This window comes from Anomalospiza imberbis, chromosome 5 (assembly GCF_031753505.1).
Source record: "Anomalospiza imberbis isolate Cuckoo-Finch-1a 21T00152 chromosome 5, ASM3175350v1, whole genome shotgun sequence".
Classification (NCBI taxonomy): Eukaryota; Metazoa; Chordata; class Aves; order Passeriformes; family Viduidae; genus Anomalospiza; species Anomalospiza imberbis.
In genome coordinates this window covers 72,149,512-72,163,894 of record NC_089685.1, presented here as the reverse complement: position 1 = coordinate 72,163,894, position 14,383 = coordinate 72,149,512, and the positions used below count along the sequence as shown (strand labels likewise).

Genomic DNA, 14,383 nt, shown 5'->3' with positions numbered 1-14,383 from the left:
AGAAAATTACCAGTTAGGAGCTCACTGAACTATGAATTGGATCTCCATGAGATTAAAACTGTAACTGTTGAGTGAAAAACTGCATTTGGACAAAATTAGCTTTCTACTCACAGAGAGCTACTCTTTGATCCAGTCTGGGGATTTGGATTTGTTTTGGGTCCAGTTCTAGCAAATACTGAGTCCAAATGTTTTTGAATGGACTCGCCTTTTGCTTCTAAGATACATTTGAACTTGAAATACTGGGACAGAATGCACACAGTTGTAAACAAAGATTGCAAATCTTCATGGCTTTGATTAGTTAAACCTGGTCTTGCCATTTTGGTTGTTAAAGATGATGTCTGTAACAGACACTATAAATGTACATCTTCTTCCCAGCCCTCCTGGGAGGGCTCCCTTTTCTTCTCTTTATTGAGATGCCTTTTGTGACATGCATTTGGAGCTTTAATTCACAGAAGGCTCAGAATGGAGGAAATTGTACTTGAAAACAAAAGTAAAAAGGATATAGATCCTGGTTTTGGGGAAAGTGTGAAAAAACACTGGACTTGGCAGGAGGCTAAAAGCTTTCTGATACCTTTTGTACTGATGCTACACTATTCTAAATGTATTTTCAGAGGAAAGTTGACATTTTTAAAATGTTGCTAGGCAGCCAAGGTACAATTTTTTTTTTTAATGCTGGGTTTTGTGTCTTGTTCGGTAGAAGTTTTTTGCTACAAGACCTGATATATGCAGCTCTACACATTTTTTCCTCTTTCTCTGTTTCTGTCTTTGAGAAATTGGTGATACTCTACAGATTCCAGTCCAGTGCCTGTGGGTGGCCAGTGTAGATATGTAATGTTGTACAAGTTCACACCCCAAACTGTTTCTTGGCATTCTGTGGTCAAGAGCTGAGGGGAGAGTGATCTCAGTTTATTAACCTGATGTGAAACTTGATGTCAAAACACAGTTGTTAGAAGACAGTTTATTTTGTTACCTTTAATTTGGACTGACCTCCCAGGCTGGTCTCAGCTGGTTGGCATGCAGCTTTCTCACTGTCTGCCCTGCACTGCCCAAGTTATCTTTTGATTTGTAAAGCATCTGGCTCAGGTTTTCTCCCGTGATGGATGCATCATCTCAGATCTGCCATGAGTCATGTGAGAATCCCCAGTGCACAGTTGTGGGTGTGTGGTTGGAATTAATACTGAAAACAGGGAGGCTCAGTATAAAAATAATGTGTGATACATGTGCACATTCTGACTTCTCCTGGGTAACAACCTGGCAAAGCACCTTTTTACTCCTTCCCTGTCCTTCCTGATGTGATAAGCTTTTGGGAAGAAGGAGAACTTCATAGGAGTGGTAGTATGAGGAAAGCAGGGTGTGCTGATTGCCAAGGGAACTACGAGAACAAAGGGAAGAAGGGAGCTTTATGGAGCAGCAGTGAGAAAGCTGTGTGCCAACCAGCTGAGACCAGCCTGGGAGGTCAGTCCAAATTAAAGGTAACAAAATAAACTGTCTTCTAACAACTGGATTTTGACATCAAGTTTCACATCAGGTTAATAAACTGAAATTACTCTCTCCTCAGCTCTTGACCACAGAATGCCAAGAAACAGTTTGGGGTGTGAACTTGTACAACTCAGGACTGAGAGACAAAGATGTGCAGCTCCTCTCCACGTATGACACAGCTCATGGATGCCCAAATGTAAATGTACATATATGAACGTGGACAAAATACACGTCTGCTTCTATTTAGGAAAACCTGCTGTGATTGTCTAGTCTGGCCTCTAAAAATCACAGTGTTGACAACTCCTGTTGTTTTAGCTGGTAAATACAGTGTTTCCCTCAAACCTAGACAATACTTCAGCAGAGCTACCACAGTGTGGAGTCCTCGCAGTGACAGCACGAGGGTTGGGTCCTTCTGATGGGACAATGAAAAGAAAACATGCCAAGTAAATATAGGCCAAGTTCCTTCCTAGCTTAGGGACAGAAGCAGCTTGGATGTCTCAGGGCTGGGTGGACACCCTGTGGGCTGCAGTGGTACCAAACTTCTGTTCAACCTCTGTCTTGTATCTTGTTTTGTTTGTGTTTTTTTTTTTTTTTTTTTTTTTTTAATAAGGACAACGCCTGGAACAAGCTCTGCTGTTCTCCCATCTGCCTCTAGCTTGTCCTTTCCCTAATTTAGTTAATGCAAAATATGATGTATCCAAAGAATGACATTTCCTGAAAAATCTTTGCTCATTTTGCTTTTCAGACGAGTTCATTCCTCATATTTTCTTTGCGAAGGAAGGTTACTGAGCCCTTGTTTTCTAGTCTCTGGGTTAATCAGGAAAGAACAGTACTAAGTCCTCTTGGGGATGAACACCACCACGAGAGAAATGCAAAAGCAGTTAGGTGTTGAGGGGAGGGAGCAATGGCAGGAGGCTGGGATATCCTGTATTTGGAGGAAGTGTCTCCGGAGAAACGGGCTGATGTGGCAGCCAGCCCTCTCTGCAAGGCATTGCTGACAGCTAACCCAGAAGAGAGGACTTTTCAGAGACAATTTTTTCTTTAAAGACCTGTCTTGTCCTATCTCATTGCTCTCAATACCTGACAGCTGGGGCAGTGACTGGAAAGAATTAGACTCCACACAATCTTCCTAGCTCTTCCTAGACAAGCTACTCTTGAGGCAGAGGGAAAACAAAATGGTAAGAACAGGATATGTGACGCTTGTTTTTCCCCATCTTTGATGCTGATGGCAGCACTTGAGTCCGGTGGGTAAACTGAGCTAAACTGGCCCACTCTGCTCAGGTGCTGCTGACAGCAGGGAAAAGCATAACTGTCCTTAATGAAGCAAGAGACTGTGTGAGCCACTCAGGGAGGATAAGGAGAAGCCTCTTCCAGGGACTACTGCTCCAGTGGATTTCCACTAGGTCCTTCCGCATGTTGGATATGAGGCAAAATTAAAATGCAGGGTTTTCTGTGTTTGTTTTTTATTCCATTTCCTCCTCGACACACATTTTCTTTTTTGAAGATAGATCCGTTTACAAGTTTCTGTTGCATAATATACAATAAACAGTTTAAAACTGCTATGAATCAATGTAATACCTTTCTATGAAACAAGTTTTACTGGGAATATCCAATGGTTTTTGTTTCACAAGTCATGGTCTCATATTATGGGTTAACTAATTTTTTCTGGTTGTAATTTAATTAGAGGCTGGCAGGTTGACTTTTTTGAGTTTGTGTGTGTTCTGAAAGTATTCCATGGTCAGAAAACTTAGTCCAAACTATTTAACAGGATCCTGATAAGATGAATGCAGTAAAAAGATTATTCTTATTTCCTGGTCTGAAACTGAGGATTTTATGTTAACCACCTTGCTTTGCCTGTTTCTTTTACAGATCTATTTTGTCATACTGTTTACTGTATGTGCCAAACGTTTTAAATTCTTTGCATGGAGTTTGTGTGATGTGCCGTGGGTAAATGACCTTTAGATGTTGCTGTGCAGTCTAAATGTGTTTGACTTCTATGTTGAATACACGTGTTTGCTCTAGGTGTATTCGATGTCTGCCTCTGCTATCTTTTGAGGAGGATATTCTAGAATATATCCTCACATAATTGTGCAGAAGGTATTTTATCCTTCCATACAAGGCACCTGCTTCCCCAGCCAGAGGGCCTTGCTCAGCTCTGAGGGTTTTGCTTTTGCACTCTCTGTTCTGGTTTTGCTTTTGCGCTCTCCTCTTCTGAACGGTCCCTGACTTTTTCCTGATCCCACAGCTGGTGCTCTGTGAACTGCTGTTACCAGTGGGGAAAGAACGACCCCACTTTTGTCTTTTTACTACAACCACAAGAAAAATGTTCCTCTTCCTTCCCAACTCTTTCACCAGTGCCCACTCTAGCCTGCTGTGCAGAAACATCTCTCCTACCTGCACATAAAAAGAGTCTGAAGGTCCTGTAAATGAATTATTAGGCAGTTGCCTTGAGTCCTGGCTTTTTGAGAGAGTCCATCTTACTCGTCCTTGCTGCCCACCAGGGTTTCACTGATGCAGCTGGGGGCAGCCTGGGGGTGAACTTGTTCTTGCTGGAATAGGTCTGGGGGAGGCTCTTGCTGGAATAACTCATCATTTTGCTGCATCGCTGCAAAATCGCAGAAATCAGCACTGGGGGGAAACTTCTACTGTACCACAGCAGAAGTGAGGCGATGTGTTTTAAGTGACCATCCATGTGTTTGGTCACTTTTGAGCCATTTAGCTACTCGTTTTGTGGCAGTGTCAGCTGCATCTCTTCTGGGTGAAAGAGCTGTAACCTTTTCCTGCGGGTGTGCAGGGCTCCTGCTCCCGCTGGTCTTTTGCTGCCACCTCGTGACATCCTTCCACTGAAACAGGGGATTTGTCCTAGCAAAGCCCATCTTTGCACTCAGGACTGCTCTTAGCTCATGTTTTGGCAACTAGAACTGGTAATGGAAATGACTCTGTAAATGGTATGTACATTTTAGAGCTTCAGAGGTGCCTTTGAGCTGGATGGGTGGTAGCTGGAGTTCCTCCAGTGAGCTCCTTTGGCAAATTCTGCACTCAAGGGAACTGCCTGCTTGCAAGGGCTTGAGAAATAAACTGTGCATGCCCTTTGATGGGATTGCTGTGGGACTTAGTATTCTGGGATAGCCTTGGATGCTAAAGGCACTGAAGAGAACCATTTAAAGGAATGGCATGAATGCCAGAGCAGCCACAGTTAAAGTAAATTGAAAATGGACAGCCCCTGCTGAGACTGGGGAATCCCCAGGAATCCAGCCAGGCTGATTATTAATAATTTCAATCCCCTGGAGCTGCTTGCATGTATTTTACTTTTAAGCGAAACTGTAGAGCCTGGCGTGAGAAGTGGAACAATGTGATGTTGATAAGACTTGAGAAAGTTTGGTGGAAATATTTCTTGACCCAGAATACAAATAGATGCACATACTCCCCATTTCCCTACCCCACAAAGGAAAATGTTTTAAAACTTTATTCAGGGATGTAGTTTTTTGTTTTCAAAGTATTGAGAGATTTGACAGAAGTCATATGAGATTTTCATGAGCCTTCCTCCCTGGAGATGTCACAATACTTCCCTATTTACAGAGTAGAAAATAACGATGAAATGTATACTAGTTTGTATAATAACAGCTGGTAGATACTGATTCAGCAGTGACCCTGCCTGAAAATGAGCAGGGTTTACACTGATGGGTTTTTTGGAGCCCAAATTTGAATGGATTGTGTCCTCCAAAGACATGTGTAAGGGAGGCTTTGTGGCTGAGCTCCAAACCTGGCCTAGTCTGATCCCTCAGCTCAGAAAATCTTTATTAAATTTGCTGCTGTCTCAAGAGATACATACTTGCTCTTGTGTGGAAGATATGAGGATGACATAGTTTTTTGTGCATATCAATCCTTTCCATGAGATAGACTTCCCTTTTCTTCTTTCTGTCGTGTCCATTTATTCTCCTGTTACGTATGAGGCACTGAAGAAATGTGTAGGATGCAAACATTCATGCAGAAAATGTATCCATTTTTATGAATCTGTAGAATAACAGGCTCCTATCTATAAAACCTTTCTGTGTGTCTGTGAAATTTCTGTTGGAATGTATTTCTTTCAGATTGACTTTTTGAAATTTAAAATGACATTTTAGGCTAGCCTTGCACAGGTTGACTCTTTATTAGCTTTAAACTTAAAGCTTTTGTTCCTCTCTTTTCTAGATAGAGGAGCGAACAGAATTTTTGAACAAATCTGCTCAAAAGAGGTAAAGCAAAGAAACGGTAAGTTCAGTTCAAACAACAGTGTTTAAGTGGAGGGAAAAATAATTCTTGCTTTTTTTTCTTTCCTACTTCCTATAGTGGTATGAAGCCCACCCAGACAACAGCAGTTGTCTCAAAGATTGACAGTAGACTTGAGCAGTACACTAGTGCAATTGAGGTAAGTTAATTCCAGTAAATGGACCTAGTTACTAATGGCTTTGGGGCCTTTAATCGGCCTTTGTTTTGCTGTTCAAGAATTGCAGGGTTTTTTGATCACAAACCCTTCTTTAATGTGACTTCAAGAACAAAGCACTTGAGGCACATCTGTAACCAACATCTAGAGATGTATCTAAACAAAACCTCAGATTTGTGTCTTTCCTTTCATGCTGCAATTTACTCTGTTTTGTAAGCTTGCAGTAGCTTTGGAGGGTTCAGTCAGCATCTTGAGTGACAGTCGCATCCTCTGCTTGGCTGATGAGAGACCTGTCAGCACAGAGCTGATGGTTATCCTGAGCAGAGCTGACCTAGCAGCTTATTTAGGAAAACAAGGAGCTGGCTGTGTGCTGCTGGCTGCCACCTCACAGTGAAATTCCTTGGCAAAGGCATACTCTGCAGAGAACTAGTTAAGCAGTGACAAAAGGGAAATCAAAATCACACTAAAATGCAGAACCTGACCCCAGGTGATTTTGACAGTTGTGCCTAAGAGCCAGAACTGAGGGCTTTTTCTGTCCATAGTCCAAGGTAAAATGGGAGATTGATACCACTGTATCCAGCTGCCTGACTGAAATATTTCCTTTGCTGAGTTTCTGATTTGTTCACAAGTTGCCAAATCTGCCTTGCTTTGCAATTAGATAAGCAAAGCATCATCATACAGGTTCTTATTCTCATCCAATCTATGATTTGTAAAATGTGCAATTTTGAAAAGAAGAAAGAGGACGAATTTGGCCTGGTGTTTTTAGTAACCGTGCAAAAGACACATTTGCTCCAAAAAAACACCCAAAAACTCCTACCCAATTCTCCACTCTTCAAAAGAACACCTTGTTTCAAACATAATGTAATTGCTGAGATTAACCCCTAGAATGCTGACGTTCAGTTGTCTGGAGCAGATGGAGCAGCCTGATGCTGAATGACAGAACAGACTTTCCCCCTGCCTCTGCAAAAGGATTCCCCTAGCTCAGTCCCTAAAAGAGCCAGGCTTCCAGGAGCCAGGTACTAACTAAGATTTTAAAGCCTTGGAGCAGTTGTGTGCAGAGCTAAGGTTTGCCATGGGTTTTAGAAAGGGAATGAACACAAAAATAAGGGAGTGCCACTTTCACAGCTGCTTGTATCAAGGGCGCAACTGGAAATTAGAAAGGGGAGAGAATCTCAGCGGCACCTCCTGAGCTGGGTACTCCTTCTCATCTGTGCATGATCAGGGCTAGAACCACATAGAAATGCTGCATTCCCCAGAGTCAAACCACCCTGCAAATCCAGCTCTTAATGGCCCAAATTTTTCCCCAGGGCACAAAGGCTTCAAGACCAGCTAAAGCTTCTGACCTTCACGTTCCAGCTGAGGGTGTCCGTAATATCAAGAGCATGTGGGAGAAAGGGAATGTTTTCTCATCACCTTCTGGGACAGGAACACCTAATAAGGTATGTGTTTAACTCTCCTAGTGATTATGAAGAATTATGCTCTGGACCTGACTTTGCATTTGGGTTTCTGTGAGTAAGCCTGTCTGCTCCTTCACGTTACTGATGAAGAATATCCCAAAGGATCCTGAAGACCTCAGAAATCCACAAGATGGTGTGGCTGCAATATTGAGTATAATGGAAGAATTTAGTGACCTACTGAGCTCAGTTATGAGACATTCCAGAGCCACATCAGATATCTTAGAAAAATACATCTGGGTCATTCAAGCAGAGTACAAAGAAATTCTTTGAGTAGGTCAAAATTCTTTTGGGGAGCAGAAGAGCTTTAAATAGGCAGGATAGTGATGATATTTTCTAGATAAGTCATAGAAATATTTGTGAGACCTTTATCTTTTCTGTGTAAATCCTTAAGGCAACATTTTCTTTCTATAAATTGATGTGAGTTGCTGGGCATTTATCATAGGCAAAAAGATGAGCCATGGATTGAAGTGGGTTATTACAAATAGTAATTAAATTTTAGCCATTTGTTCTAGCCTTTTAAAGATTTAATGTTTTAAATTTTTGGCCACTTCTCTATTGTGTAGTTCTTTTGAAAAAAAAATTAGTTTAAGAGAGAAAAAAAGTAGATTTGAACTGATGTCTCTTCTATTAAGCTAAAGATTTTTGGAGTTTGGGCTTGTGGTAGAAACAGCCTGTTTAGGTCTGACATTTATTACTGGGGTGGCAGTAAAGTGGAGATGGTTTTGTCAGTCCGCATATATAATTTTTGAAAACTAGAGAGCAGCAGCACTGTGTAATTAGTAGGGACAAAACCTTCAGAGCACACAGGATGTCTCTGAGCAAGCCACAGGCTCAGTGAGGACCTCTCTATTAAACCCAGGCTTGGCTTTGCTTTTAAATCTAAACACGTAAACAGAGCAAAAGCCATTCTGAAAGTCTCCTGACTGGATTTTATCATTTTGCAGGAAACTGCTGGACTGAAGGTTGGTGTCTCCAGTCGTATCAATGAGTGGTTGACCAAGACCCCAGAGAGCAGCAAATCCCCTGCTCCAAAACCTTCTGTAAGTTAACTTGGAACAGACATCTCTTCAGTAGGTGGGCCCTCTCCTGGGGCAGAGGGTGCTTCCTCCACCAGCTGATGGCCTTTGGAGGAACTCTGCTTTGTGTCCTCTTGGCAGCTTACGGCCCTCTGGCTGCTGACTCCTTGTAGTCAGAAAATGGGGAGAGGAAACAGGGCAGCTCTCACCTTAAAGCTCAGAGAAGCACTTTTCTGGTGAAGGACGACTTTAATTTGCCACCTGTGAAAGGCTTAGCATTAATTTAGAAATTACCAGCCACAGACCCCAGACTGCAAACTTACACACACTTGGAGTTTGGCCCTTGCCCTGTAAAAATCTTCCAAGTATGGTTTAAAACACAACTGAAATAATTTAGTTCTTTATGAGCTTAAATGTAACTCCTAATGAAGGCCCTTTGGCTTGCCCATTAGTTCAGCAAGAATCAGAGCAGAAAATGCTGTCGAGGTAATAAACTGAGAATGTGGGAAGGAGCAGGAAGAGGTAACTGTGGGGTGGGGAAGGGTAAGGATGAGAGGCTGGAACATAAATATCCATATGGAGAATCATTTGTGATGCTAATGATTCAACTTGAGGATTTTGTTAAAGAACTGGCTTCTTCCCATCTAAAGCACATGCTTTAGTATGTGCTAGAGTATTATATTCAGCAATAAACATATATAATAAACTGCATATATCCTTATGCAGTGTTTTTCTGCCAGCTCACCTGCCCTTTACAAAACGTGCAGCCTGAAAACCACTTTCTTGATTCACACGCCTATTTTCCTAAAGAGGAGTTTGAAATTTGCAGCGTTGTCCACTACAGAATCTGCCTCCAGATTTTTCTCTCCTTCTTTTAAGTCACATCTTTTAGACCATGTAAAACTAAACTCTTGTTTTTCCCTCAGCAAACTGTTTCTGTCTATATCTTAATTTCCCTCTTTCTCAATAGATTGTTCTTTCTTCTTTCAATGTCTCTGCTTGAAGGAATGCGCCCTCCTCCTATTCTTCTTCTTTGGGGGTCTGTTTGCTAAGTTGGTCAGGTAAACCTGTTTATAATTGACTATGAAGGTTTATATATGCCTATAATGTCTGATTTTTACTTTTTTTTTTTAGTCAGGTTAAATTGAATGGAAGCCTAGAATTTATTATTTAGCAAATAACTTCTCACCCTCATCACATTCCACCAAAGTTAAGAAATGTTCAAAGTTTTTGTGACCATCAAGATTCTTGTGGATTTGGGAAAATACTGAATTCAAGGCAGAGCAAATGTTTCAGTTTTACAGTGAACCAAAGTCACAGATCCCAAATTATTTCAGGACTAGGGAAGTAGATTTGTGCACTGCAAATGGCTTTGTGATAAGGTCAAAATTGCTTTCTTCATTCCTCTGTTACTACTGAACTGCCTTTTTAAAGAGCAGAATTGGCTTCAAATTTTAATCATCAGCAACTCTATGTGGCTTCAAATTCTGATCAGTTCTAGAGGGTCTCTGCTGGGTGCGAATACCCCTTGCAGGAATTTCATTTCCATTCATCACTGAGAATTTTACAGGTAGAACTTCTCTCTTACCTCCATACGGATGGCTGGTACACAATCCTGGAAGCCGTGCAGGAGTTGAACACTTTCTGAAAAGAAGAGTACTTATGTCCAAAATTGTTTGAGTCTCTTGTTTGCCATGCACAGAGGTAGATATCATTCCATCTGCCCAGCAGATGCCATTTTCATTTGCAGCCCTCCTTTTCCCCAAGAAGCTAGCTGGCATTTTTATGGAGTTTTGATTAAAGTCTCAAAAATGCACTCCTTTTCAGAGATTACTACTATTCTTTAATCACTTTACCTCATCTGTTTGTTTGTTTGTTTTTTCTGTCAGGCTAGTGATTGGCACATCCAAAGCTTGCAATGGATGCAATGGAAATTTAAATGGATATGAAGGGCTACAGTGATAAGTGCTGAAATCTGTACTTAGGGATGTAGAGTAGGATCTGCTCCTCTGTTGTATTAAAACTCCAACTCTGTTTTTTACATAATTTTTAAAATAAAATATTTTTATTTTGATCTAAAATAACCAAGAAAAGCTACTTTTGAATTCCTCCCTAGCAGAAATAATTTCCCTGAAAAAATATGGAGTTTTTTCCTTAAAAAAATTGGATTTGATTTTTTTGTAAAAATTTGAGGGTGCAGTAACTCTTCACTACACTTCCTAAGTTGAACATACTGAGATAAGAGCAGTCTGTGCCATATGAAATAGATGCAACAGGATTGTTCTTTTCTTAAAATATGGATATGTGTGGAGATGTTTGGTGAAATATAATTCTTTATAACTGATAGACAATGCAGTGTTTACCTCTGGTGGATGTTCCTCAGCTTCTCTTGTGAGGAAGTTGCATTCTAACTTTTCCTTTAACAAGTGAAAATAAACCTGAACTAATGTTGGTTTCTGTTCTCTGACATTAAAAATACAGGATTTAAGACCAGGAGATGTATCTGGCAAACGTAATCTCTGGGAGAAGCAGTCAGTGGAGAAGCCAGCTGCTTCTTCTAAGGTAATAACACTTCTGGGCAGTATTTAAAGGATAATATTCTGCCACTATCCCACCTTTTTATCTATAAAAGAAAGCACGATGAGGTTCACAAAGCAGTGTATCACTTCTATATTCCTGTTTGGCAGAGCTGTGCCATGTGTGGACATCTGTTGATTTTTTTCTCCTGTTATAAATAGCAATGTTCTTCTATAAGGGATTTTAATAATGTGTTTTTGCTTTTTCAGGTATCAGCTATGGGGAAAAAATCAGAGACTAATGGTAAGTAATGCCATAATGCATACATTGCACCTGTTCCTATAGTTTAATACATACTATTACATCTACGTAATAATATTATACATATAATGTTAACATAAACTATTATATGTGTATTTAATAAAATAATACATGCTATATTTGATGATATACATGTAATAATACAATGCAAACATTGCAATACCTATTATTATATAGAAACATTGCTACTTTTTGCATAGGGTATACCTGTGTTTTAAAATTCTGCAGCTGTTCATGATGCCAAAACCCCGTTTTGCCTTTGCCTTTCATACCCTTTTTGCATAGGGTATACCTGTGATTTAAAATTCTGCAGCTGTTCATGATGCCAAAACCCCGTTTTGCCTTTGCCTTTCAAAAACTCCATTATAATATCATTGAAGCATGAATGGTTGAGAAACTGCTTTTGCTGGAGCTGTACATTGGTGTCTTTTCAAGGCAGAAATAGTTATGCTATTGTCATTTTGAAACCACTGGTTGGTGAAACACAACCTAGTTTTACAGAAAGAAATAAGCAAAATAGCCCTCTTAGCTTTTTATTTTTATTTCAACCTAAAGCTCCAAATAAAGCAAATTAAACGAATTGTATGGCTAAGAACCAGTGGGGAAGAATGGAAGTTCAGTGACCAATTCAATAGCTTTAAGGATACTTTGCAACATCCCTCGACTCTTTACTAAGAGTGAAATGATCAAATAGAGAAAAACTCTTTGTTTTCTACACTTCAGTATGTGCCCACACATTTTTAGTGGCTTTGTGTAAAGCCAGACATATGGTACACCTGTGAACTTTTCTTTTTGGTTTAGAGTCACGCCAAGCAGAATGGTTTTGCTTCTCTTGTCTTTTTTCAAACCAAAGTGTCAGGAGTGGGGTTTTTGGGCTGGCTCGGGGTTAGTGCAGCCGTGCTCCCATGGAAGGTGTTCTCCACCCACAGGAGCAGTCCCAGCAGAGGAGTTTGGACACTGCTGGGCAGCCTCTCCTCAGAGGCTGAAATCCTGATTTTTGTCCTCCTGGAACCACCTCAGAGCGACCCCAGTACATGAGCAGAGCAGCACGCAGCTCGTGTCCTGCCTTCTTACATGTTAACCCAGAGAGCTGTGCCTTTTCTGTTCTAGAGATGTGTTTGGGTCGTTTCAAGGCATATTTAATCTGTCTCTTTCTCAGCAGGTTTGAGACAATTTGAGAAAGAACCGTAGAAGGCCACTAAAGACGCTGGACCAATCAGTTTGGGGGAAAAAAAAAAGGAAAAAGTGCTAAATTGTTCTTTTTATATTTATGTTTATTTACCAAAATGTCTTTTTGCATTATCCCAGTTAAAACCATGTATATTAGCACTGTATTTAATAATCAGTCTAGACATACATCAGAATAGTACTGCCTTTGCACAAGAGCCTTTATTCCTAAAGAAACCCATGCTGTGAAATATGTAGACTCTCCTACTGACAGTCATAAATATGTACCTGAACAGTGATTTCAGCTGGAATTAGAGGTCCACCCAAAACGCATGTAAAGTGAAGTTGCTTGGGAAAGGTGTGCAGTAAACCTATAAAACCAACGGTTACTTTTGTAATACAGAAGTCTTTTTCTTTCTGCACTTTAGACTAAGGCATGGAAGAAATATCTTTAGTTGACAATGTAATATTTTCTGTAAGTCGCCCATGTCATGAGAAATATTGCATCAATAACGTGTTTTAATTTTTTTTTTGTTTTATACTTTTTTTAAGTATCAATTTTTCCATTCTAGTTTAAGTTAATACCTAAATTTGGATGATTATGTTAGCTGACAGCGGTACTGATATTTCTTTTTGTTGTTAGTGACTAGTAATTGAATGCAATCTAGAATATGTATACACACATAGCTTTACAAAGTTTAGCCTGAAGGCACTACTAATGGTAGAATGCTTTAATATGTGCTAGAGTATTATATTTAGCAATAAACATACATAATTAGCCAATATCACAGCTTAAAAAAAGATAAAGACAAAATCACACACTTTTCTATAGTAAGATTTCATGATTGTCATTATAGGTATGGTGAGATAAGTATTAAAAAAATTTAAATGTCAGTTGCCCAGTAATGGGTAATTAAAAAGAAAGTATAGTTTTTAAAAGAGGAAAAGGTAAGGGTATAGAGGGTCAAAAATAGGTCACTTGTATAAAACATTGTAGTTTAATTTATATAAAACTACCATAATTAAAAAGAAAAAAATGTAAACAGCGTTGGAGCTTGTTTCAAATGACTGTACACTAAATCTTGCCATCCATCAGTGCCGTACACCAGGTCCACCGAAAATGAAGTAAACCTCTATCTTTGTGATGCTTCTTTTTACCTCTCTCTCCTGGATATCTTATTTACAGATGTTTTCATTTGTATATAGTAAACACATGGCTTTGAGACGTCAGCTTGTTTTGAATTTACATGCCATACAGTTTAGCATTTACATCCTACAGTGTATGGGTGGCATAAACTGAGCAACTCCAGTAGCCCCTGAGAGCGTTGTTAACAGCTTTGTTGTGCACCAGAACCCCCAGGACCTCCCTTATCGCCACTTCCATGTCTTACAGCATCTGACTTCTTCCTAAAGAAGTGCAAGGTTCTATTTCAACCCAAAGCTGGGCTCCTCTGCTTGCCTGAAACATCTTGTTTACATACAGAGATGCACGAAGTTATCTGTAGGGGGTGAAACTGTGCCTGACATTGTCTGTGAGTTGTCATGGTTTTTGTTTGGGGGTTTTGTAAACACTCCTCTGAGTCTTTCAAATACATCTGATAGCTGCAATAAAAACATTTTGTTCAAACAATGTATTCTGAAACTGCATCTGCAATAAATGGAACATTTCCATCAGCAGCCCCATTTGTTAATGAGCAGGAATGGACCAGTTGTTGAAGTGGGAGAGGAATTGTGCTAAGTCACTGTGAAATAAGGTGAAAAAACCCTAAGGATGTCCCTCCTGCTGCCACAAACCAGCCTGGCTTTGGGCAAGCAAAATCTGTCTGAAAATATTTTAGAGCAATTAACTGTGAAGCTGTGTCAGGGTTTGCTTTGGTGGTTTTGAAGATGAGTCTTTTCTGTGCTTTCCTTAGATAATGCCAGCCTGTGTCTGAGTGTAATATTCTGGATGCTGCCAGCAGAGTTACGAGAATCTGTTTATGTTTGAGACTCCCAGCCTGATG

General features: G+C 40.1%; 1 protein-coding gene across 11 annotated transcripts in view; it reads left to right on the top strand.

Annotated features, from left to right (window-relative positions):
• The window catches only part of CALD1 (caldesmon 1), a 311,531-nt gene that overhangs the window by 124,175 nt on the left and 172,973 nt on the right, over positions 1 to 14,383 (top strand). For 8 of the 11 annotated variants that reach the window (XM_068191955.1, XM_068191954.1, XM_068191953.1 and 5 more), the window contains 7 exons: positions 5,671 to 5,714; positions 5,809 to 5,887; positions 7,210 to 7,341; positions 8,304 to 8,399; positions 10,857 to 10,937; positions 11,162 to 11,195; positions 12,373 to 14,054. In XM_068191955.1, the coding sequence (XP_068048056.1) occupies positions 5,671 to 5,714; positions 5,809 to 5,887; positions 7,210 to 7,341; positions 8,304 to 8,399; positions 10,857 to 10,937; positions 11,162 to 11,195; positions 12,373 to 12,404 (498 nt within the window). In that variant the 3' untranslated portion in view covers positions 12,405 to 14,054. Of the gene's footprint in view, positions 1 to 5,670; positions 5,715 to 5,808; positions 5,888 to 7,209; positions 7,342 to 8,303; positions 8,400 to 10,856; positions 10,938 to 11,161; positions 11,196 to 12,372; positions 14,055 to 14,383 lie in introns of those variants that run through there. The other 3 variants (XM_068191956.1, XM_068191949.1, XM_068191946.1) reach the window with 2 other exon arrangements.